The 27,058-nt window shown below is 41.0% G+C and overlaps 1 protein-coding gene across 1 annotated transcript; it reads right to left on the minus strand.

The window, feature by feature from the left end:
• Positions 1 to 53: 53 nt before the first annotated feature.
• LOC118411946 lies at positions 54 to 26,764 on the minus strand. Its single transcript, XM_035814472.1, has 7 exons — positions 26,600 to 26,764; positions 9,033 to 9,093; positions 7,349 to 7,422; positions 6,609 to 6,788; positions 4,242 to 4,301; positions 2,203 to 2,289; positions 54 to 689 (listed from the first exon to the last, which is right to left on the minus strand). Exons 1-7 carry the CDS (start codon positions 26,672 to 26,674, stop codon positions 198 to 200), a joined length of 1,029 nt encoding a protein of 342 aa, XP_035670365.1. The 5' UTR covers positions 26,675 to 26,764; the 3' UTR covers positions 54 to 197.
• Positions 26,765 to 27,058: the final 294 nt, after the last annotated feature.

Below are 27,058 nucleotides of genomic sequence, written 5' to 3' on the forward strand. Positions count from 1 at the left end.
ATTTGAGACTCTGGTATTGATTTTGAGAATTTAGAAAAAGCTTATGTTAGATAGGGCTGTATGGAGTGAAAAATGTACCAGCCTAGTTACGATCTCTGACCGATGATGATGTATGTAGGTATGATACATTTGTAGGAATATGAGAACTCTTTTTTCTACATGAAATGCATCTGCGGACTGTATTGTGTATTTGTATTTCATGGCTGATCTGCTGTGTCTGAATGTTCTGGCTGGTTTGGTAGCAGCGCCTCCTGTTGGAGACATTTGGGGGTACAGGTAGGCACACATCCTGACGTCATGCCCACGTCAGGACTTAGGTTCTCCAGCTCCGGGTCTGACCCAGGCTTAGCGTCTCGCTCTGCGTCTGTGAACACGACGACCTCGGTGCACGTCTGTGCGCCCACGGATCGCTGACTAGCAGGTGACTCGTTCGGGCCCTCGGGCGTCTTATCCGTGGAGTCAGGGACCTCGAGTGTGAGACCTCTTCCAGAATTGATCTCGAGCCTGCCGCCGAGCTTGGGTGTGAAGTAGGCTGCCGTTTGAACGTCAGGCCGCAGATGGATGGACCTGGGTGACTCTTGCCGAGGTCTGTAGTACCCATACTTTCCGTGGATGTTGGAGAGCTGGTCGTCCCGAATCATCCTCTCCTGTTTCCTTCGCTGCTTGGACAGACCGTTGTAATCAGTCAACTGAGGAAACATAGTAAGGTAGAGGATCGAGATAATGTAAACATACGCAAATCCAGGGTGTCATAATCTCATCCTTGAACATTTGAGATAAAAAAATTAACACACACAGCATCTCGCCATGTGGAGGACTGTCCAAAATATTCAATTGCAACATTCTCCATACAGAAGAACAGTGCACGACACTCCAATGTTCAAAACATAGCCCCAATTTTGATTCTGATAGCGTCAGGTTAGGGACTGACCACTCGTACAAGGGGCATCCACGTACACACAGAAAGTCTTGTTTTTTTTACCATATCTAGACTACAATGCCTCATCTATCGAGGAATTCTCTTACACTTGTGAGAAAGGCGTTCTACAAGACTACAATAGAACCGTATGTATGATAGCTACAATTGCCCTACACATCTGCATAATACACTGTATACTCTGGTAGTAAGAACGGACTTCTAGCAGTATATCCCTTTTTCCGCAAAGGTAAAGTAATAAACATAAAAAACCGATACGATCTATTCTTTCGTCAAATGATATGGCGAAATCCGACTACAGTGGCTGCCTGTGACGTCAAGGTTTTACAGCAACATGAGATATATCGGGAGGAAGGTCTAATCCGATTTCTACTGCTCCAACGGAATGAGTCCAGAAACTACATGTACCAGTACTGAAAGTCACCAGACAAACACGTCGCTCTATTTTCTGTGTCTTTGCGTTCGACTCTCACGGGTTTGTAAAACGGTTATGTCACTGATACGACTCTTCGGCAATAGCCAAGTCTGTTTGCCAACTTAACAGAGATTAGATCAACCGAATTATGTAGACATAAAAAAGAGACTCGTTTATCGAATTTATCAGTAAGATGCTTGTTACTTCAAAGTCTCAATGGTAACAGTAAAGAACGAACGTCTGCAACAGAAGCCTCTAACGACGTCGGTATTTTGTCTAGACATATGCATGATTCACTGATTCAGCATTTATTCAACTGTTTAAGCGGTGAAACTAACCGTTAAGCATTTAGTCTGGTATCCAGTCGTACATAGCTCCCGAGTCTCTCCTCTCCTCTCAGCAAATTTGCGGAGAGGACAGAAAAAACTCGGGAGCAGCTGTAATCCGGCTGGATACCAGACTATCTAGTGTTGTCGCTGGGACTTTTCTTTGTTTGTCCCATACACGACGGCACATTGGCGCACCAAATCAGTAATAGTGTGTGTTTTGGGTATTATTTGACCGATTAGCCGAGAGGCTCGGTTGGCGTCACTTCACCATATAGTAAAGTCTTGTAATGTTCCTTCCCAAGGAGAAGTCGGGAGCAGCTGCATGGCGAGTATCGAACCCGGAGCTTCTTCGTTTTTAGCTCAATGCTCTATCGGCCAGTTACACCACACTACACAACACTACAGATATGCTACTGACGTCGCACAACTAATATCCATCTAAGTGTTGTGTGACATGAACTATTTTCAATTAAATTGAGTGACAAGGTTTTGGGTAGAATATCAATCAGTTAACCAATCACCTCATACGGCATGGGCAGTGACTCCTCATCCTCCACCCCGTCTCTGAGGTTCTGGTAGTGGGAGATCACCACGAGTACCAGGATAGCCTGAAGGGGTGAACAAAATACAAGTACTTCATGAAGAATGAACTATGTTCTCCAACTAAAAACTGGACTCACCGAAATGTTCTACTGACTCACTACGCAAAACTACAGAAGCTTTTAGAACTTGGTTCCAGTGCTGAAGATGGAAATCCAGTGCTGAATGTTCATTGTGCTTCCAGTGCTGAGGTGCTATCAGCCCCGCAAAAAGCTGGCGTGAGCACTAGAAAACTCTCGGCAGTCTTTCAGAACTGGCCACCCAAATCATTCCCAAAAGGGCTGTATCTAATCGCAGCCACACACAATTAATTTGCTTATAATCCTGTTGTTTATGATAGCTATCCGTTATGCATATACGTATATCCAATTTCAATTACAGAACAAATAAAAAGCTCAAGTGTCTAACCCAATTGCTGTGCACACGTGATGTTCTGCATGTGTTACGTCAGCAATGGGTCAAATGTTGTCGGAAGTTGAATGAAGCAATGGAACATTCAGGTGATTTTCCAGTTGGAGAACAGTTTGATTCTTCGTAATCTAATCTACCAACAACAGCTTAGTCCATAAGCCCTTCTCTCCACGCTTGCACCGTAGGTACCCCGTGGTTAACAATCCTACGCTGTTAGGGGCTGGTTTGGGTCCCCTTCACACCGTAGGCATCCATTAATAATGACACTGTTATGTCATAGTTCAACCTCGTACGGTAAGAAAGATTGACCTATGTACCCTTAGTACTACCGACCTTAGTAGATATAAAATTACAGGAATTCTTTAGATAATGCATTTAAGGAGCTAATGTTTCTGGGAGGGAGGCTGTATTGCAAGCTGAATGTCCTAGAAAGTGTCGACTGAGTCTGACAAGTTGTATGCTCATACCACATATAACGTCCTTGCTCATACAATGTCAAAGCGTAATAAACTTTGTATTCTAAGCATAAGTCCAGACAAGTCACTCTGAGACGCTTGAATACAAAGTAGAAACTGCCCGACAGTAATAAGGTTTTCTACTCGAGCCAATCACTGCGCATGGCTAGTTAGTCCCATTTGGGGCAGGTGACTAGCTTTTCTCCTTGCCTTGTACATATATGGTAAAGTTTCAGGAAAGATTGTTTGCACTGGACTACTCTTAAGTTGTGCAAATATTACTCCAGCATCTGTCCCATCGAACGCGAAATAAACAGTCCCTTTGCAAATAATTGCATCCGTATTCATCAAACCACCCCCCACCTTCCGGTCATCGTTACGGAAAACCGTCAGTAGCATCTGGTCGCGCCCCAACAAATTTCTTGTACCCTTTCAGCTCATGTCACTTACGGCAGGAAATTTGATCGACCGTTCTTTACAGATTGGCCGGCGCTAGTCAACATGAAAGGATATATTTTTAAGCGTAAGATACGCTCGGATCTCTGTCTATTTTTGAAATTTACCGACCTTCCGGCGATCCACAAGTTCTGGCAGCCGAAGCTCGTTGAAAGTGTGATTTCATTCTCCTTACATATTACGCCACAGCAGTTTTGTACACTTTTAATAATGTAGAGAGTTGGCTGGTAAATCAATAATTGGCCACGAATGTTTTTCAAAAATGTATACGCCATTACAGTCTGTTATCCATCCTACTTCAGCTCCTTCTCGCCTCCCTGATCGCATTCCTGATTTAGATCAATCACAGGAGTGGATTGGAGCTAGGATAAGGAGGTTCGAAATTCTAAGTACGCAATAAAAAGCATTGTGGTTAATATGTCCCATGTAAAGGCCCTTGAGACATTAACAAAACATGCATTGTTATGCAAATCAAGACAATGGTCGAAACAAGAACTGTTTACAAGTTAGTAGCTTTCACCTTTGTCATATTACCCACAATGCATTTCTCTGCGCATACGCATACGTATTCAGAGTTGTGAACCTCCTTATAGGATGCTTATACCAAACATACGCTATTGAGAATCTTAGAAACCTACCATCGGCACAGCTGCAACGACATACACCGCCATCAAGATGCCGAGCTCCATAGCCTTTCCCTGAAAAGAAAGAAACCACTTGTATACCATTATTGTCTCTGTGTACGAAGGTTTTGTTTCCAGTATGCCTGTTTGTTGGTAACCTTGTGTGAGTTCGTTGTTTGAATTCAATGTCAGTAAAGTGGCAGGATGTGAGGGTGTGTGTGTCATAGTTACGGCAGTGACAGGAAATCCAGGCCATGGGTCAAAAGGAAGAAAGAACTAATTTGACAGGAGGTACTAAATCATGCCCTGTCTGACTGTGTTTTGGCAGTTATATATTTCCCATATGCCTGTCACAATGGGCACAAGTAATGTCTATTAAAATATTAATTGCATAATTGAGGTATAAACAATTGAACAAGACATACGAAAAATCTTCAATTTTCATGGAGGCGTGATATCTTCGAACTCCTGTTCACTTTGTACCTAATATGGAGTCGTTCAGGCATCGTGTAGTTGCGTTCGTCTCTTTCCTCGAGAGTCTCCCGTTGTACTGCGCCTAGCCTTGTGAGAGCTACCTACGCCCTCGGGTGTATTTGTATCACGTTTGCAGATACAGTCGTCCATTCAAGTGTTTTTTGACCTAGAATATGCTGCCTTTTCTTCTTATGATAGATGGCATATTTTCATAAAAGTGCATGACGAACATTCTGATTTGAATGACGTTCGCAGAAATTTCTATTCACCCATCGAACATAACATAATATAAAGACCAGCTGCGTTCTCCACTTCACGGTGCATGTGACGCCTTTTCTTTAAAGTGTATCAAAGAAAAAGAAGATCGTGATTTAAATGGTCGTGATCGGTTTTTGTGTAATTAACCTAAAAAGCCCTGGCATCAGCTGCGTTATGTACTCCATAGTGCGATAGATTAGTAACCAGGCTTAGGGCCACCTGATGATGCTTCCAAGGCGAAAGGTCGATGCTATAAAGACAAACAGATCAAGGACTGAGCAAAGAATAGTCGTCATACATCGTGAAGTCACTTCCGACGTTTCATTTAGGTGTGGGCGCAGACCTGCAATCGTCGACATTTTGGAAAGGTTAGCATGGCTCTACGAATATAGATTGTTATTTTGCCGTTGTAAAATGAGTAGATTTCATCTGTACATGGGTTAACTGAAACATTGCAAATATCATTTTAGGTGATTTAAAAATAATGTCATCTATAGCTATGGTGATTTTGAAAACTGCTCACGTTTTGTTGATAGAAAAGCAGAAATGGGTCAATCCCATGCAGCTTCTTTTACCTTTACATCGAGAAAGTACTTTTGACGTGTTATCCATGTGTGGGTGACTACACAATCTATAATTTTTGCTTTGGAGACAGTCGTTAGCTGAACTAAGACCAGGTGTTCTTACATCCTGAAATGGCTTTTGACGTTTATTCTTTGTGTGGATGATCACGAATCTCTGCTTATCCCATTTCAAATGATCACAGAACCAATGACGTCAAGACTATCTTGGAAAGGATCCTAGAGATAAGATCAGTTGATTTTATGTATACCGTGAAAGTACTACCGACTTTGTTATCCAAAGGTGGGTTTTGCTGACACCATTTAATGTGATCAACAAACCTCTGACGTTTCGGAGCAAAGATCCGTTCTCATTGTTGCATAGTTCAACGTTTTGATACAAGGACGTAGTGTTTTCTCTAACCTTAAGTTAACCTTTAGTATAATCTTGAAAAATCCTTTTCAGTTCGAGGCCTCTTTTCAACAGGACAACCATAAATTATCTTCGATCATCTGTGGTGATCCAAAGTTCTAAAATCTTTTGCGTATCTACCATATGCAATCTTGAAAAGAAATAAAAGACGGCAATTCATATACAAGAAAAATATCGAAAAACACATCACTCCAACCGGCCCAATTACTTATTTGACAAGTATAAAGTAATGCATGCGTAGGTTGCTTTTATCCTTGGCGTGACATTTGAAACACAGTGCTTTAGATAAATAAATGAATACAGATTCTTTTAGTTTGATCCCATCGGAAGGTTCAATGTGCTGACGCATGCACATGGATTTGGACACGTCCTGTAATGTATGTGTGGACTGATTCTCAAGATGACGAAAGTGATATTAGAGGCATCAACGGAAACGATAAAAAAACACCACAAAGCCACGACTTCAATTGATGGATAGTACCATCCATATTTTTCAGATATGACAGCTCTGATGTCCAATTATTCGTTACTCCGTTAACATCATTAAAATCACGTATGGCAGTCTAAACCAATAAAAACACAAAAATATGTTCCATGTTAAAGCTTTCTTGATATTTTCACTTCAGTACATGGCTTTATACCATGTTTCCAACCCACCTGCCTCAAGGCATCCACGTTATAAGAAGTACCGTTGCCGTTGTTGAAAGTGGTGAGAGTGGCGATGATGTGTTCGAACTCCACCGCCTCCTTGGCGACGTGCACGATGGCTATGGTGGTTCCCGTCGCCATGAAGACTGCAGCGTAAGTGATCCAAGCCAGACACAGCCACTTATTAGCCTGGTAATGATAGAGAATATATATAGTGTATAGCACTTGGAGAACTTCGAAAATTAGTATCTTTCCGAGAGAGAGATTGAACTGAACTAGAAGTCTTCAATTCCTGGATGAGTAATCTTCACAAACGTACCAGAATAACGGTTTGAAGATTTTTTTTTCGAATGTCTTGTTCACTAGCTATACAGCTAACGTTATGTACATAATGTTTTGATAAACATTACCTGTGTCCATGCATTAATCACTTCCCGGCCGTATGCCACTCAAATATGAATATATTTCATTGACCCCATGAGCTGGAATGTCTGCCAGTTGTCACAGAAAGTTGTTGATAAACTATAATCACTTTCTGTCACTGAGGCAACTGTGACCTTTACATCCTGCTGCGGTACACTTGACTCACATAATGGAAACACAGAAAGACAAACCCAATCGTTTCATAGAGGTACAAAAAAAAACACGATGATATTTGGATTAAAACCTACCAAGAAATGAATTGTTTTCACTATGCAAATGTCCGACACAGCAAATTGCAAACTGAATACATGGGATTTATAATTTACCATGAGCACCCCCAACATCAGTATCAGGCTCATGATGATCATCACTACATCAGATACAGCACTGCTACAGAGAACTGAAAAGGGAAACGTGAAATCATATAAAGAATTCACATTTCAATGCTTCATTTGGTAATGCCAAGAAGTCCAAGAAATAAATGCCAACACCCGCATATCAATGAAAGGATTCTCCTCGAAATGTACAGCAAGAATTACACGACTAAAGAATGTTTGAATAGTCAACAAAAACTTTGCACTAAGTCATTGGCTTCAAATGGTGGAAGATACAAAATATAACGTCGAAAACAGTACTGTATCTTCTCCCTGTCTAGTAGAGAGAGACAAATGCCTTCTGACTTTCAATTACCAAACTTTCCCGCACGACCTTTAGCTCTGTTGCATTTGGCGCGAAGCCATGTAATAAAAGGAGGAAGAGCATACGCAATGAGTAGCAATCATCATTCATATCCTCAAGTCTCTGATCTAATAAATTCTCAGAAAGACGCACCTCATATAACAACCATGCCTCTTAGATCGATAAGTCGTGGGGTGTGATGGTTATTCGAAACGCTAGTCCAATTATGTAGATATTACTAGGAATAGAAAAAGGTACGTCCTCGTATTCGTGATAAAATTTTCGATGATCTTTTCCGCAGCATGACAGATTATAAGTCTCATCTTGAGAATTGATTTCAAAAAGGTGAGAATTTCTAAGTACGGGGGATTCTGTAGATGAAATGTTATGATTGCTTCCTTAGTAGGTTTTTTTAGATCTTCTGATCTCCAACACTAAGCCTGGATGGGTCATAGAGATAATACCATGTCGTGCATCTCTGACATTCACAGGAAATCTTCACTAGCCCTCTTCACTGATCTCCTGACTTTCGTGGTAATAATCACCCCTATAGCGGTCTTCAGTCGCGTGTCCAAAGCTGTTGTAGAATAATGATAAGATGGCATTGCGAACCATCAGGAACCCTGGCGGATGAGCTATGGTAAAGGTCACAAATGTACATGTGGGGGAGCAAAACTGTTTGTTGAACTCATGTATTGCTCCTGAAATTATGATGATTATCCCCAGGAAAACGTTTTCATGTGATGTGTCTAGAATCATTGTTGAGTAATGATACAATGTCATTACGATGCACGCATCTCTTACCTGATCTAAGCTCCTTCTTGGTTAAGGCATTTATATAAATTCATATAGGCAAGGCCAAGGGGCGTGGAGAGCAGAACTCTTTTCTATAACCCTGGACGCTATGATGACCACCCTTAGCTTACAAAACGTTTTCCATTGCGTGTCTAGATCTCTTGTTGAGTAGTGATAGGATGTCCATGTGATGCATGCAACCCTCACCTGGCCTGAACCCACCCTCACAAAAGTGAAAGGCGGTTATACAAAATAGAACAGGAATTCCTGAGAGCGTAGCTCTTTACTAACCTCTGGTCTTACTCCGGAAGTCATAATAACCAACTCTAGCAAAACTTTTAACTGCATGCCAGTTTTGATATGATATCAGGGCGACGATGTATGTAACCCTTACCTGTCGTGAGCCCGTGATAATCATCCTGTGCAAGACGTTTACAAATTACGTGTCTAGAACGTTATAGAATTACTGTATCTATTTAGTTAGGGTGCCAGTGTGAATGGCTATGTATGAGATGTACGTAATCACGTGACGCTTACCTGGCTTGAACTCTTCCTTCAGTGACGTGACCGTATTAGCAAGATCCACTGATGCAACCGCCTGTAAACAAAGATAACACGTTATGTAATCATTTAGAAAATCTTTGAATTTTACAAGAGATAAGCACATACAAGGTGATTCGTAAATTCATTATTCAACATTTCAATCTGTCCAGCCTTTCTCCCATGTTTGCTTTTCTTGTTCATTAGACTGTACAGGAATATGCAGATGCGCGCTTGAAAAAGTGACAATAGCTCTGGGTAAAGTTTCTAAATCGTCTTGTATCGTTTTTACTTTCCTTGTCTTTTTTTAAAGAATGTTTGTCCTTTGACTGCTCTCGATCCATAACGACACTATCTTCATCGCACATCTGAAGTTAGCCCGTAAACTGTGTGCACCCTCGGGCTTTCATAACTCATCTTTTCATGAAATGACAGGCGAATAGATCATTTGTGACAGTTTGGGGACAATGTCTGTTCCTCCATCGTTGATTTCGTTTTATGATCCTTCAGCGAGGCGCTTTATATCTTTATTTCGACTGGTACATAGTAATTTATTCAAGTTGCTTCTTAGAATCGCATTGCAGTTGTCTTAGTCACATCAAAATGATCACACGGGTACATCAACTGATATGAAACGTGCCGTACAGTGATGAGCTCTTGGAGATATGGAAAACAGGATTGGACAATGCGTCATTGGGAAATAGGCTGAAAGCTGAATCCTTTTATCTACTAATTTATAGATAGCAATGAATGAGAAATGTAGGAAAGCACCAGAGGGAGGAGTGTCTGAATTATTTTGATAGACTGTAATTAAGTTTTTAATTAGAGACTCAAGGTTTCGTTAGTATACGTGAGAAGTATAGAACTAAAGCAGTTACAAAGTTGCTCTTCAGTTACCGGCTTGTCTTCAAAGAAACATCGCGGTACGGAAATTGCATTTAGCCATGCTTGAAAGGATAGGAATACGTCTTAACGTGCATAACTCAATTCCAGCATGCGTTTATCAACTTCAAGTTCTATCATCAGGCCCAGCAAACTGAGCTCTGCGTTCACTTGTTGAAGATAATGTAATTGCCAGAAGTTAATTACTTAGTTTGTAGGATTCTCTACTGATGAGGAGGTAAATCAATCATGTTCAGACTGATTGAGTCACATTAGCAGCCCTGTTGCTAGAGTCAAGCTGACAGGATGGTGCGTTAGCATGGTACCATTTGAGGATGAGGAACATGTGTCAAGTTTTGCTGCAGATGAAACTTGGGATTTCCATGTTAGACAGATTTTTTTTAAATCTACGGTCATATCTCAAAGTCTTTTCCAGGCCTTAACCAATTCTTGCACTGGCAACATAGCTATACAGCCAAGTAATACATTTTACAAAATACTCCGTTACAAATACGCATAACACTTAGATATCTCCGTGTCTATTGCTCTTATCAAAGGTAAAATTGTACATTGTGGCGACCATTTCCCAGCAAGGTATGACTCAATGTGTACATTTCACTTTGCAGACGTACACAGGTCGTACATGATACGCCGTAAGCGCTGCCATGGGGACACTTTGTCGAAACCCACATGGCTCATTGCGTCCAATAAACATCTACCATATCTTGTATCACTTACAATTTATTTGTACACACAAACATTTAAGAGACACACGAGCTGTGCAATATTATTTGGCACGTACATTTGAAACCTAAGTCAACGCATAAGGCCACCCAATCTGTTTTGGTCAGATTGTAATTTCAAGGCTCAATGCTGTATTCATTTTTAAAAGACCTCGAGGCACTTTTCTGCTGTCTACGTGATACCGTGTGAAGAATTTCCCTTTGCAAAACAGGATGCGCAATATTGTGCCCGGTGGCTTGGTTCTAGCTACGTTTTCAATCAGGGTTCGTAAAATTCCATGTTGGTCCATGGTTCGACCCGGAAAAATAATTTGCAGAGAGAGTTCTTACTCGTCTGAAATAAAGACACAAGGAAACACTTGTAATTTGTAGCAGGTGGAACATTAATAGATACCAATTATGCAAATAAGTCCTTGATTTGTATAATTGATGCAGAAGTGCGAAAATTCTGGTAAGCGGTAAATGATTATACTACCTACATTGTGACCAGTGTAAGTGATTTAAAAATGTACATAACCAAGCATACATTATGTAACGTTAAATGTGTAAGTCATATACGTTATCATAATATTTCATGAAGATATGAAGTCTCCGAACTCTTGTTTAGGTAGCGTTGTCCCTCTGTCATTTTACCCATTTGTAATCCTTTATCGAGGTGCTTCTACATCTTTCTTTTGAGTTGTACTTTGTTCGTGCACCTGAAAGTATCTCCGCAGGGTTCTCGTCTCATTACCTTCGTAATACGTGTACATCATCAATCACATGGAACGTGACTTCCAGATACAGTCGGAATCTCTTTGGAAATTAAAAAAAAGTGCATACAATCTATGTTATTCACGTTGTTCACGTAGTTACAATCGTGGTTACATGCAATGGGTGTTGAGAGAACTATTAGACGGTATTAATGAGAGATTTCTTTCCGCACGTGTTTAAGGAAATTTCATTCCGCACAGTTTTTACCGTAAACTGTATGCATTCTTTGGGCTGCATTTAGCCTAATAGACAGATTGATTATATTTGACATTTTGGGGACAAAGTTGTTGTTTTTTTGTGTCGTTTTATCTTTTCTGTGAACCGTCAATGGGGTGCTTCGACATATTTCTTACCGTGGATATTTAGTACAACGTTCTTGTTGCTTCTAAAATACAATCGCTGTGGTTTTGGTCTCACGTGTACATCAACTAACATGGAACTTGCCTACCAGCCGCGATCTCTGTGGAAGTACCGAAAACAGAATGTGACAAAAGGTTGATGAAATTAACAAATACTTTTGGTGAAAATGCTCACTAGTAATTCAACTTGAACTGATATTAAGTTTCAAATTAGGCTTCATCATTAACATGCGTAACAAGCATCCACCCCAAGCCATTGCAATGGCAATGCCGTTTTTCGGCTTGTTGTTGCCGGTTACGTTGGTCTGCTTTTAAACATCGGAGTGTGAAGATGGCATTCAAACATGGCATAAAACTACGCCAATGAGGTGGACAACTCAATTTGAGCACATGTTTTTATCAACCCCAAGTTCTACCATCAGGCCCATCTCCAGACGTGTGGTCCGGGTTAATCACGATGAGTAACAGGGCAGCACTAATTATAAGCTCCGTGTTCGTAATTTAATTACCAGTTCCTAATTACTAGCCTTCAGGATAAATAACTGATGAACAGGCGAGGTCAATACAGTTCAGACTGATCAAGCCACACTGTCAGCTCTGCTTATGAAATGAAATGAAGATGTTGTGTTGCTTCTCCTCTCCAAGCAGAGGTTAGGCTCCGGCTATGTTTTGGGTCGTTTTTGTCGGTCGATCTTTCTATCTTGTGCTGGTCTCTGTATGTCTACCAGCCGGAGCCGAACCTCTGCTTGGAGAATATCGAGAATGGAGAATGTAGTGTCGAGTAATGCATTCTTCACCCCCCCCCCCCGCAATAATTACAAACACTTTGTTAATTTCTAGATCCTCCTATTATTTTGAAATTGTGAAGACATCATTAAACGATCCAATGTGTGCTTTTCACCGTGTGTTATTACTTTGTATTCCCGTGGAGTTATGAAACGCCGCAGGTACTGCCAAAGGGCCATTCAAACAACATGGCCCATTGCATCCAATAAACCCAATAAACGGTCCTCTGATCTTATAGACATTAACATCGCGTGTCTCTTATTTGCACCACAGGATATTCAATGATCAGATAAATACGAGCTGTAAAACAAGACAAGACAAGGACACGTCCAAACCTACGTCACCCCCAAGCCCTCCGGAGACTACAAAAGGCCATCTGGACTATACCGTAATCCATTTTGCTCAGCCGGTAATTTCAAGGCTCATATGCTGTCCTCATTTTTGTAGACCTTGGAGCAGTTTTCTACTAGTCTATGTGATAACGTGTGAAGAACTTATCTCTGTAAAACAGCATTGGGTTATGTTATGCCTGGTGGATTTTCTCTGGACTTTTTCATGGTGTGTTTGGATTAGGAAAACGAAGACATTTCCGGAGACATTCTTAAGAAATTGCTTGAGGAGACATACGTCACCCTAAGTGTGGATTTTGTGTGTGTTTGTGTGTGCATGTTGACACTCGGCTTTAAGGCATCTTGTACATGAGAGTGTCGATGATTGAACGGCCATTTATTTCTGTCGGTTTTTTCATTGCGCATCTGTCATTTTCAGCTTTCACAGATTCGAATTCGCCTTTTTCTCGACAAACAGACATAAAGTAAATGCGAGAGAGCAGAATGTGAATAATGGAAACAATATTTTCTCACAAAATTGTAGCCCTGCTTCCTATGGCAAGGAGACGAGTCTATAAATGAATAGAGTTGTTCTCAGAATTATGTCTCAGAAATATCCAATGTTTGATATTTTCTCTCTTATGATATTGAAAAGAGTGGTGACAGCAACGTAATGAGGAGCATCTCTCTAAACTATGCAGGAGCACAACTTAGTTATTGATTCGAACGTTAATTGTTGCTTTAAAAGTTAATTGGTTAGCGTAGTTAGCTACCGATTACTTCCGCACAAATTACAACTAATGACCGTTGCCCTCTTCCTCCACCTTGAAGATAATTACCTTGCCATCAAATGTAGTTTGCCACCCGATTATCTATTGATTTGTTGCTCGATGTTGTTGCTTAAAATCTGCTTCATTTTCCCACGCTCCGTTTAGCCCGTTGATCCCATCCCCTGTGAGCTTGCTGCAGAGAGTCCTTGATGGCTGCATTATATAAGAACGTTGGGGTGCCCCGGCTGCATTTCAAATCAAAACCATCAATTCAAAACAGACATTGGCTACGTAGTTACATCAATCCATACAAAGCTGATTTGAGCTTTACGTTGATTATGATGTTTGTTCTTGTATTTATGTGTATTATCATTTGATGTACCATTGTTATGATTTTGGAATGGCGGCTTTGAAAAGGTGTCCTTTGACACCTGTTCCGCCATACCCTCCATTGTCATTGTATGTGGAGAATCCAAATAAATAAATAAATTTGTGATTGTTGCAATTCCTTAAGCAGTACATAAACGTGATAAGCATTTATTCTAACTTTGTCACTGCACATTATGTAACTCCAGGTTGTTTCGCACAGTACGAACGTGATCATCAAGGTGATTTGCGATTCCTGGAATCCATCTGTATGGAAAGATACCTGGTATAGTTCACGTTCTCCACGTTGTTATCTTATACATTTTGTGTCAATAAATACGAGGTTTGTTGGTGTTGAGAAGTGTACTTGTAAGAAAGACTTCCACTCTTCCGTCCAAGGCCCATATATCTGATTAAACGACTTCTACCCATATTCATAAACCAATACATGTCATTGCAACAGCTCACTGGCTTCGTGGAACATGACGAACTGTCAGCTAATCCGGCCCAAGTCCGATACACCTCATCACCTACCCGATCTTACATAGTTGTAACACTATGGAGATTCCACACGGCGATGGAACCATGTGTAGGAAACCGAATATTGAAAACTTAATGGAAGACTTACTAGATGACACCACCATGCCAATATATCTTTCAGTTATCACCTCTATATCACATAGTGTACCATCACTTCTAACATCATGGATCGTTAACACGTAACATAGAATCCCTTTGGAGACTAACAACATGAAGCATGGTGCCTGTATATGGTGTTCGGCCTTGATGTTGAACTGTGACATTACGGTTACCTGGCGAGGCCAATCCTTCTTAGAAATAGCATGTGTCAGATTTCCCTAAAAAGCCTCAAGGCAGTCGTTTGTTGCTCGTTTGCTGTCTCACAATAAAGACGAATGTAAGTATCCCCAGGAGTTATGGTTCAGTTGACACCGTTCGTCAGTTTGTCAGTAAATATGTTGGTAAATCAATATCTACTTGGTTCTCATCTACACAGCCAAGACTGAAAAAGATTTTATCTGTTGACGTTTCGAAAACCTTTCCGCTACGTATGTTTTCCCTTGGGGCTACAGAACTATTCATCTGGCTTCCCAAAGGCTTATGAGATGCACCACAAAGCGGTGAGAGCTAGTAGCGGCCAGTCACGACTGGAAACAAATTGTAACCTATGAGCAAGTTGGAGCACTAGAGTTCATTAAGCCCTTGGGAAGGTATCCGAGAGGTTACAGAAACGTCCTGAAACCCAGAATATAATGACTATGATTGATTGATTGTATAAGACATATATTTTCTGCCTAGACACCACATCATACCACACATCAGAGGGCAGCATTTGGAGCAAACAACTAATGTTATGACACTATGATATTCATATCTTCTCTTAAACACATTTCCGATTGTTGACTCTATTGGCCAGCGGTTATAAGACATATACTTTCAAACGTTTGTAAAAGAAATACATAATGATAACAAAGGCGGAGCTGCCAAAAATAAGTTAAGATCATATAGATTATTCAAAACTACATACAATGAAGAAAAATATCTAAGTAATAAAAATATGAGGGACAGGAACGCTGCCATACGACTAAGGATTAGCTGCCATAAACTTCATATTGAAACAGGAAGGCATACTCGCACCCCTCTGGAGCAAACATTGTAATTTAGATAGAATAGAGAACGAACGTTAATTTGTAGTAGAGTGTAGATTGTATACCGTAGAAAGAAATGAACTGTATTAGGTTATATAAAGCCAATTTCCTTATTTCATACACCTAAGTTCTGTAGAAAAAATTATATTGCTAATGCAACTAGACAAACCATCGATCACAGAGCATATCTGCTCTTTTATCTCCACTATAACAGAAAAGCGAGGAGAAGTAAAATCTATCCAGCAATAGTATCATTTTGTATTTGTGAACTGCATCTTTTCAACATGTCTTGTTGTGACCTGTACTTTTCCCGGTGTGGCAAAAATGTGCAATAAAGGTCTTCATTCACATTCTTAAAGTTTAAAAGTTGGCCAGTTCGGTAAACACTTTAATATTTGACAGGATTAGCTATAGAATATCTAAAAAGAACGAAAAAGAAAAAATATGATCCAGACGAAACAATAGCTAGACATAGAGGCCAAACCTAACCATAACGTCAAATGCACGGACATGAACAGCTGCTATGAATGCATCATTTAGTTTCTGGATAAAATGCCGTCTGCTTGTGTATACATAAAAGTCACGAGGAGCCATTGAATATGAAGGTCAGACAGGTCGTTTTACCAGGAGTTTGAAGGGCGCAGGACACCAGCAATTTTCTTGCACAAATACTCCATTAGTCATCATGTCAAGTAAGATACTAAGAATACACCTGACAGCCTGAAGATGTATGGGGTGATATTCATGCAAACAGCCTGAAAGATAGTTGATGCGCAATGCAAGCACCTGTAGAATCTTTCGGCAGTAAAGAATACATATGTTGCACGGTACCATGGTATTCCTAAAATGTGGAGTTTCAACAACAGTTTTTGATTATGTTTTTTTTTCTGACTGTGCCTGTGGCATGTATCGTTTTGATGAAGGAAGTAGTGTTAGAAACAGATGTTTAAAGACGTGTAATTTTAAAGATCATATTAGTGATTACCTACGATAATTTAGAATACATCGCGTGCACTCGGTGTTGACGTCTTGTGGAGGTTGATGCCAGTCACCTGGTTTTGTCAGCTTAGCTTTATACTTGACAGAACCACCTGGTCGTTACTTTGACAGGAACAAGTACATCTATAATTGTTGGAGTTGTACTGCACAGAGCTGATAATTTCATATTTTTGGAGCATGCGCAGTCAGCCTTATTGAGCACAGAATGCCTGTTGCCGAGATTTGTTAGCTTTATCCTTGACAGTACCACCTGGCCGTTACTTTGAGGGGAACAGACACATCTAATTAAATTGTTGGAATTGTACTGCACAGAGCTGATGATTTTATATTTGCAGAGGATGCACCCTATCGAACACAGAATGCCTGTCGCCAGGATTTGTTAGCATTATACTTGACAATGACAGGAACAGCTGGTTGTTGCAATGACAGTAAAGTTAACAAGTAACGAGCACATCTAATAGCTGAAGTTGCACTTTATGTACAGAGCTAATAACCATAGCTCTGCAGATGGAGTTTTGTAGATGTTGATTTCTCCGTATGTGTTCGTCCTTGGGTGGTATCAACCCGGCAGCGGGCAATCATTTTCCACATGGCTTCCTTCAGAGAGCAGGTAGTCTGCAGAATATGAATGAGGTTGGGAGCGCATTTGTCAAAACTTACACGCTAATCTGATTTCGCGGGAAGAGGATTAGAAGTCCCCGAGAACACGTGTCTAGAGGATAGATCTCCAGGTGTTAGTTTTCAACTGTTCGTGACTCTACAATCGATGACTGTTGTAGGACCTGGGAAAACTTATTGATGGAAAGCCATTACCGGAGTCTCCTGAGGATGTGCGGATAAAAAGACTTGTCAATGACCCCCTTTTAACCATTAGTTTACTCAAAATTTGAACTCCCGGAAGGACTTCAGGTCACAGAAACATCCTTTCTGTAAAGTGCTTGATGTGGTTGTTGTTAAACAAGCTCGTCACTTCAGAGACTTAAAAAGCAGTTGCTATGCCTTTAAAGGGATGAAAGTACTGGGGCTTCCTATTGGGCATAAACAAATTGCTGGTTTTCAAAAACAATTCACAAATTCATCACTCAATTGAAAATAAATTCTAAAGGAGATACCAGTTGGCATAATTCGGTCTCGTCTGCTTTCAGTGGCAATAAGAAGACAACAGGTGGCAAAATCAAGCCTTTTTCAATTGTTTCCATAATATTCTTATCTTACTGAAGAAAGAACTGTAAAATGATGAGCTGTTCCGAAGCAGAAAATAAAATCTCTATCCTTAATTATGTATCAGATATCATGTTACATCAATACATACTTTGGTATTTTCTTCTTTAAAGTTAAATCAAACATACACAAATATATGACTCGAGGAAGGAGTCGTAAATAAACGGAGAGCATCTTTGATACACCGCGAGCAGCCTTTCAGGACACACACTTTTCAATATCTTTTCTGGCATGAGATCCGTTGTCATTTCTTTGTTTGACCCTTCGTTTAGCTAGACGAGACATTTTATATTCATGAAGATTCATCGAGCGGCATGCACTATATAATCACTCACCACCTTTAGTCAACAAGAAGTTCCAAATCAGAATATTCAATATAGATATGTTCAAGAAGTGTTCAGTCCTGATTACATCTCCTTTTCTTGTACAGCACTTGGTGCTTTGATGATATACCCTGAAGTGGTATCAGAACGCGTCATATCGCGCTGACTGCGCATGCCTAAAGTTTGCTTTCATCCTAGCCGATAGAAAACACCGGATGCCAGGATCTCAGCTTCAGCTCACCGATGAGCACACTTGACCTCCTAATTGCAAAAGTAAGCAAGTGTTATTGGAGAGAGATGAAACGGTATCCCTAGAGATACTTCACAATCTCCACGCTTTATAAAACTGCACTGAAGTCCTCTCGAAAGCCAATTGCACGGAGCCAACGCTTTAGAAAATCTGCCCGATAGATTTGTGGAATTTGTTGACCGCCACAAACACTCCTCGAGTAGCTGATGGCAAACTCCTCCGTCTCCTATGAAGTAGCAGTGGATATCATCACGTGCTGTATACTTCTGGTTTAGAATATAGTAGATTTTATGACCAAATGCTGATTCCCTCACGTGAAATGGTGTAAGGGAGTTTCTAAGCATCATCAGGCTAGTGCTCCGAGCCCGAAGCGAACTTCACGCAATTATTTTTGTGCCCTTTTTGGTTCCTATACAGACAAATTACCGCTTGTGTACATATAATAGCGTTGAGGGGAACCTCAAATCCCGGCCCAGCCGTATCTTTAACAGAGGCATGAAATTTACAGCTATGATTTAATCATCTCTACGACAAGAAAAGAGTAAAACCTCTCTCCTAATCAATTATACGCCAGTATACCAATTAATCACAGCACGCGTCTGCCACATCATATCTACTCATTGCACATTTAGAGCAATCACTTTGTACTACAACCAGCCAGATTAATTGCACGCGTGCATGGTAATGAACAATTCAACCACTTGAAATATAACGTCGTCCCCAATAATTGCTGTACTACCTTGATTTAGACTTTTGAAAATCAAATCTGCAACAAAATATCTGTATTTATGACGGATAAAGTAAAATTAATTGTGCGTGTGCGTGCGTAAGATAGGGTCTACAACTTCATGAAAAGTTTGCAAGTGGCGTAGCAGTGACTTTTAGAATGCTTTACTACTGCGGGTACACACGTACATCTGTTGCGGCTGCGGACATTAAAACACTGGCAATCTCAGCAATGAGGATGTTCCGGGAACTCCCATTTGACAATTTTTAGAGCAGGATACATTTGTCATTGATGTACGTCATCAGCCATACTGTCCGTGGTAATCCAGGGCAATTTCAGCACACCACGACAGCCCGTGACTTGATGGACCACAGCCATTAGTCGCTAGTACTCCATATAATAGCCGTTATTCCTCAGTCTTTACGGGGAAAACTTTATGACGAATTGTTGGGACTGAAAGCTTTTTTTTCGGTAAATGGCCCCACTCTTCACAGCAATAGGTGAAGGTGTCATTCTGACGCATTACCGTGATGTGCTGTATATACATGTAGAGTTGGTCTAAATCCGAGCCAACGTGAATGGGGCTATTGGATGGTTTGCCTACTAATCTGCAGACCGAGTGCTCTTGCCAACAGCACGCCTCATAGCTAGATCACTGACCGGTGACGGGGTTTACCCTTGATGACGAACGTGTACGAACCGACGGCCTGAGGAGGTGCTACAAAGCACTTATAGGGGTAACTCACAGATTTGCTCTTGCCACTAAATACAATAAGAACTCGATTGTTAACCGTAAATGTTTCCCGGAGCATCGTGAAATCGATGTAAATTTTCATTGCGCGTAAGGAAAATAAAATTAACGCTCTTTCTAGTAATATGGTCCTAGAGCAACCAAAATATCTCTATAGACCTGAGCTTAAGTCAGTTGTTTGTCTGTAAGCTGTAATTGAACCAGTTGGTTTTACCAGACTGTCAATATGATTATACAACAGGAGATGACTGATGAATGTTGGTGAACTTTTTCAGAGCAAACATGGTGTGTCGCTGACGGGGATCCGCCAGCCAATTCGCCATGCAATTTTATAGTTCAGGGTTTTAAAACTAAAGATTTTTTTCCTGGTCAAATGGGTAGGAATCCTGGCAGTTTTGAGGTGGGTGTGACAGGAGAGGGTTTCTACTTTCTGAATTAGGGCCAAAAGGTGAGCTTTTGTGGTTGTCAGGGGATATAAATTGGGACTTCTTTGTCCTAGCACAAGGCCTCCTCACTGGGTTGTCAACTAATCTGCACATCGAGTGTTCTTGCCAACATGTACAGCACACCGCATAGCTAGATCACTGACCAGTGAACGACGAACGTGTACGAACAGACGGCAACTGAGGAGGAGCTACGGACCCGGAGCACTAAAAGGAATAATACACAGATCTTCTCTTACCGCTAAATACGTTAAGAACTGGATGTTCAATGGCACATTTGCCCACAGCGTAATACGATCGTTAAGTCGATGTAACTTTCCATTGCAAATAAGGAAAATACAGTGACCGCTCTTTCTAGTAACCATCAACCCAGAGCTCTCACAACTTTGGGCTTAAGTCATCTGCGTGAATGTGGGTTGCAAGTGCACGGTCACTAGAGGATTATTTCAGATCTCGACTAAAGTACTGTTAATATGGTTATGCACCAGGAGCTGTCTAACGTTGGGGGTATATTTCAGAGCAAACATGACATATTGCTGACGTCTAGCTGGGACTGAAAGCTTTCTGCCGTAAATGACCCTACTGTTCACAGCAATAGCTGAACGTCTCATTCTGACGCATTACCGTGGATTATACCGTTGATGTGCTGTATAGAGTTGGTCCAACCCTACCTGAATGGGGCTATTGGATGGTCAGCCTACTAATCTGCACACCTAGTGTTCTTGTCAACAGCACGCCTGATAGCTGTATCACTGACCGGTGACGGGGCTTGCCCTTGGTGATGAACGTGTACGAACCGACGGCAACAGAGGGGGTACTACGGAGCACTTATTGGAATAAGACACAGGTCTACTTATAGCGCTAAAGTACATTGAGAACTGGATTTTCAATTTAACCCTACATTTCTCCACACCGTAATAGGATCGTGAATTCAATGTAAATTTTCATTTTGCAGAAATGAAAAGAAAATACGATAAACGCTCTTTCCAGTAGATTTCAGTAAAGGACACCAAAAAGAGTCCCTTCAACTATCTGCTTACGCCAACTGCATGAATGTAAGCTATATATGCAGCCGAGAAAGTTTCGGGACTGAGACTGATATATGTAGGTGAAAATCTGAAATGAGATTTGATGTGTTGCAACCATTTTCCTTTTTGTCATGTCTTTATTCAAGTCTTATTTACAGCGCCGACCTATGATACTTGCCATTCACCTATGTGATCCGAAATAGATGGCGGAAAATATCATAAGTGTTACCAGTAGTAGATGATGTATAGACACGTCGTATTCAGTTTGCTTCGGAATTTGATACACCGTGTGCACATCTTATATGAGCACACCTACCTGTCTTGTATTAGACAATTCTAATCCACACACCATATATATCAATATAAGAGGTCACATCACAGACTGGTATGTGATATTTGCGAATTGCACGGTACAAAACAATGGCATGAAAATTAAAGAGTCTTTCTGCAGACTTGATCTTTCTTTCTTCAGATGTGTACCAAGACGATCTTTTGCCTCCACAGCAAACTCGGTTCATTGATGAAGTGGTATACGCCAACTACGTAAAAGCAATTTTCAACGGCGCCGTTCTGTCTGTGGTCTACAGAATGTGCTTACCTGACCGAAACGGCCCCAAGGCAATGGTCCCATTGGCTACACGACGTACAACGCTGAACATAGCACACTTCCCGAATGGAAACAGATGAGTGGTTAAAATGCTAGATACAACGTGTTTCCAAATCCTCCTAAACAACTTCTCTGCCAACTTTGAAATCTGTGTGTACTTTATTATTTCAATAAATTTCATATTGCCTCATCGACGTTTTTAATGCTCCTACCAGGTGTTCATAGATTACAGAATGAGTTCAAATATATCATATCTATTTTTCTAACCAAGTTATAGCTAAGATATTCCCACATGGCCATTAATTGCAGACATAGAAGTATTCAATCCAAGACAATTTGGGACGATGGGTCCTTTGATACCCGTTAGCTTGATTTTTCAATTACAAGTAAAGTTATCCATCAAACTAGAAGTAATATGAGGAGGTCCCTAAGCACAGTTCATCATGTTTGTCAGCTTTAATTGAAAATAGGAATGTTTTTGCAATTGTCCTGTAAGAAAGACATCCCACCCTTCTATACATACGTTGATGTTTCTGGTACCAACCTACATTAACATTCATGGGCAAAACTTAAATGTATACAGTATCTAACGCAAACTTTTGCGCCACTTAAGTACAAGTTAGACAATAATCTATGTGATGCGTGTAGCAAAGTTTGGATTTGATCACAAGCTCTATTGTTCTGTGCACAGAGAGACTTTTCTTTTAGATTCGTGGTATGTTCTTATAACTAGCTTTCTTGGCTCGTCTTGATTTGTCTGGCTCTCCAACCTACATTCCTGATTGATTAGCCGACCAATTTCTTAGTTGTGTAAGGCTATGAAACGATTCGAGAAAAAACGCTGCAAATTTGCAATTTTCATTTGTGCTTCATCTTAATATTACCTGCAAAAACTGGTTACACCTGGGAGGGAGCGGGGAGCAAGTAGTGGATAGAAGAGGGCGGTAGGCTATGGTGGCCCAATGGTGCCAGATAATTACACGCGGAAAAGTAAGAAATCTTCATCCTAGCCGTTTGAGCCATTCCCTTTCATGAAAGCCGACTAGTCGACTAGAATGCGGCGGAGCCTAGTCCTGTCTTCATTACTCGATTCTCAGTGAGAGGGGATCCACTCCACAGCAAGAAGGGATCGACTCTAATGTGGTCTAGTCTCCCGACATCTCTGGATCGAGATGAGCATGGCGGCGAGTCTGAGCCAATGGGGATTACAAAATGTGATAATGGCTTCGGAGAATGGACGCAAGGCTGTTGGAATCAGACAGTGCCATACGTCAACGTCGTCGTTAAGGTTGCAATGGTGGGCGAGGCTGCAACAAGTGAGTTTCTGCACCTAGAGAACCAATCAGGAAACATGTATAGCTTGATTTGACGACGGAGCTCTACTGTAAGACTGCTGCCAGTTGAGCTACAGGGACATCCCCGCTCATGCGTCTTGGATCAATTCTTACGATTTGAATCTCGTTAAAAATCTTGGCACTGTCAGGCTATGGTCGAAAATAGAGTTTCCACACATATGTTGGCATCTACTTAACGCCCTTTAATGGTCCATGTTGGACAACGAAGTCTTAAGGGCTCTTTCTCAAGACGACTTTATCATGTTTGGTCTGAAAACGACTCTCAAATTGATGACACCACTCGCACTGTAAAGCTCGGTATACACTTAAGACCTTAAGGGAAGAAAAAAATAATGCGAGAAAATCCCTACTGGATCTCCAGCCTCGCGACCTTTGACATTTACGAGAACTGTGCAGTGTGCAGTGAAACGCATGGTAAGCCCAGGGCATTAGTTTCATCTTCACCAACGTGGCTTCTGAACCAATACATTTTTATTGTCGAACAGCGTTAGGTTCAAGAACTCGATGTTAGTTGAAAAAGAAGCAATTAAAAAAAAAACTTGTGAACAAAAATATACTTGTTAAAATAACGCGTACGCTTCTCTCAACATGTAATATTCACCGACGTTTGTTTACAGCTTCTACATTTAAACACTTGTGCTAGTAATAATTGGTGGATTCGTATCTTGTAAGTAACAGTCACGGCATATTGTGACATGTGGTTTTAATGGAATTCCCACTGCTTCGTTTTTCAACAGCTTTCCTACAAATGATATATCGTATCAGTAAAATTAGGCAGTCTAACATTTTCGAAATAAATACATCCAAAGGCAGTAATAATCCATATTAAGAAATTAGATGCTTTTGTAATGCTTTTCACCCCTATGTTAGTCTACGCACGTTATCGGCACAGTTACACACTCTGTGATTAAATTAGACATTGAAAGCGAGAAGACAATATCGTAAGTGTATACCTATCTTTACTATGTTACGTTACAATACAAATCAACACCGTATCTTTATATATGAACAATTCTGTGACCGGGAACATGAAACTCTCCTCTCGCAAAACGACCTCATTATATAAAGCTATGGCTACTTTTGTATTTTACTATAATGACAAAAGAAAATAATCCGGTGCAGTTGGACAAGACAGTCCCCCTTTGGCGCGTTAAGTGGTAACTGTAGTCGCCAAAGACGACCTCTTAACAACGCCATATAGATATCAAGTTCAACCAATTACACCCTCGTTGTGCTCCCACTGAACTGTAAACACATTTAAACATAAAGCCAGGATTATGGTTTAAGAGATATATCTAAATCCGTCAATGACAACAGAAAGGAATCTAATACCAATTTATGAAAAGCATCTCCAATTAGGGGCTCAAAGCTGCCCTGAAGCGATAGAAGATAACACCCCCTTTGGGATATGGGTTCGATGAAGTCAATCAATATATCGACAGTAAACTGCGAGTTAATCCACGTATTCCCTTCTTACCGACCGACCCAGTTATGCCTTCAATCAGGCGCTTGTCATATCCTTAATCAACCACGATGTATCCCACTTCTGTACCTCTTGATTAACTCAGTGGTGAAGATTTACGATGGGGTGGCTTGACCACCGGGGTTGAAGGGTGTATATTCCTTGCCTTTAGGATGAGGGAAATTATGAATACAATATCTATCTATCTCGGAACATAACGGCTTCTGTATCTGTATAGCTGGTATAAACGTTCTTCGGAGTATCACACCAGCTTTGCCGACACGCGGTGCGGCAGCTGGTGTCATCACATTGACCGCCCTGTCACACCGTACCTTTCCCATCTACCTGCAAGAATTACTACCCCGTGAGGATGCCCTACAGTACTTAGTTACACTCTATGATAGTTCTAGGAAAACATGATTTGAAACATATAAACACTAGCTTGATCATTAGGGTACTTGTGTTTATTCCTGCACCCAGGACACACAGATTTTTGTTACAACAATGCCGATTTCAGATGGACGATTTTTGCAGAACAACCGCACACGTTTCAGCACTAAGGACGGCGGCAAAGACATAATAATGAATACTCCCTATTTCGTGTTAACAAGTTTCTCATATCTGGCGCGCAAATTCTCCGCTGACACTCCAGCAGCTGTATCTTACCTGAGGTTGTATATATGTACAGCACGTGTGAATAATTTTGATCGATTTATAGCTCCCTGTAGATGTGGGCTTTACGATAAGAGGAAGGACACCAGCGAATGTTTTTCTCGTCTGATACACATAAGCTGGTCTTTACAGTGCGTCATAAAGTACCAATTCGACCCTGGTGACATGTTCCGTTGTGTGTCGTTAAATAGTTTCAATTCCCTCAGCATCTAACCCACACAGATGGGCCTGACGTTGTTTAGATGTTGGGTCAGTGCCCGCAACAATTCGCAGACCAATCAATAGTGTTACGTTTCTTTACAAAAACCTCCTGAGGGATTATAAACAGTATCTTCGCAAGGACTTCCGTGTTGTGGACGGGGACTGACTACACAACCTGGCTACGTGGGTGGAGAAATATTCTCTTCGCAATGATAAGCTAGGTTTTAAGAGGGCTACTCAGAAATGTACGTTGGGTATACGTAACAGGGTCTGGGTAATGCTTGATGGTCGTCAAATACTGTAGAGACCTGCGATGAAACTAGCTTTAACGACTTCATATACCGCAGGGGAACGCAAAGAGGTGGCAAACAGAAAGGAGATGAGATGTAGAGGGACCAATAAGAGAGGGAGTTGTACACGTTAGCTCGGCTCTATGTTTTAAATCATTCACTTTGTATGTTGTTTTTACTAAAGGAAAATTCGTTTCTTTAATGCGTTATCAGCTGAACTATTCACAACGTCATTTATTCATCAAACCTATGTCTTGATTTTATCAACAGTTACGTTCAGTGATTAGTTCGTTCAGCACTTTATCAAACAAATCTCTTTGTAATAACTTGGTCAGATTTTTACCCTTTTTTAAAAGATTAATGCCCTGATATTTGCTGTATGATATGCACGTTTTCTATGAATTGTTGTCATCAGCGTAATATATGATGCAAATGCCTATTGCCTACCTACCTACCTGTCTAAGTGCCTAGACCAGACCAAATGGACATGTGATAAAAGCAAAATACTTCGGCACAAATTTTCCTGTCAAGTAACAGTTATGATAGAATAGTCAAAATAGAAGTAAAGAGATTTTCCTACCATGAAAAATACCGCTGCCACCAGGCAACCAGATCTGATCCGACAGCAACAGCAACATGTTTTGAAGATCGCCATCTCGAAACCTGCGGCCGGCCGGCAGCGCAGCGACGTTGTTATGAGCTACAGTTGGGAGTTGTGGTGTGGAGGCGTGACGTGAGCGCTGCAGCGTCAGATCTGCCGGCGTGCTGTAACCTGTAAGAACCTGCCGCGAAATGAAATGTCGCAAAGTGTACTCGCGGCAAAATGCCGTAAAATTGTCGTAAAATTGGGTTAACGTTTGATTTTGTGCCCAGCCGCGTCTCTTCAATGCAACCTGTGCCGCACGTAAGTGCCGCCCAAGTGTCGGAACCTTTTGATCTCTTTTGTTCAATCTTACCCAATGTCAGATCATATTAAACCTCTTAATTAGGTACGGAGAAAATAATAAAATGTTAGTCAAAATGTCTACTCAAAAGTCCA

The sequence above is a fragment of the Branchiostoma floridae genome, chromosome 3 (assembly GCF_000003815.2).
Source record: "Branchiostoma floridae strain S238N-H82 chromosome 3, Bfl_VNyyK, whole genome shotgun sequence".
Lineage (NCBI taxonomy): Eukaryota > Metazoa > Chordata > Leptocardii > Amphioxiformes > Branchiostomatidae > Branchiostoma > Branchiostoma floridae.

What these genes read in the sequence shown, in the direction of transcription:
- LOC118411946 (XM_035814472.1), bottom strand. Translation starts at nt 26,674, where the DNA reads ATGGCGATCTTCAAAACATGTTGCTGTTGCTGTCGGATCAGATCTGGT. An exon ending in GAAGGAAGAGTTCAAGCCAG is followed by an intron (nt 7,423 to 9,032) that starts GTAAGCGTCACG and finishes TTCCCTTTTCAG; the next exon opens with TTCTCTGTAGCAGTGCTGTA. An exon ending in ACGTGGATGCCTTGAGGCAG is followed by an intron (nt 4,302 to 6,608) that starts GTGGGTTGGAAA and finishes CTTTCTTTTCAG; the next exon opens with GGAAAGGCTATGGAGCTCGG.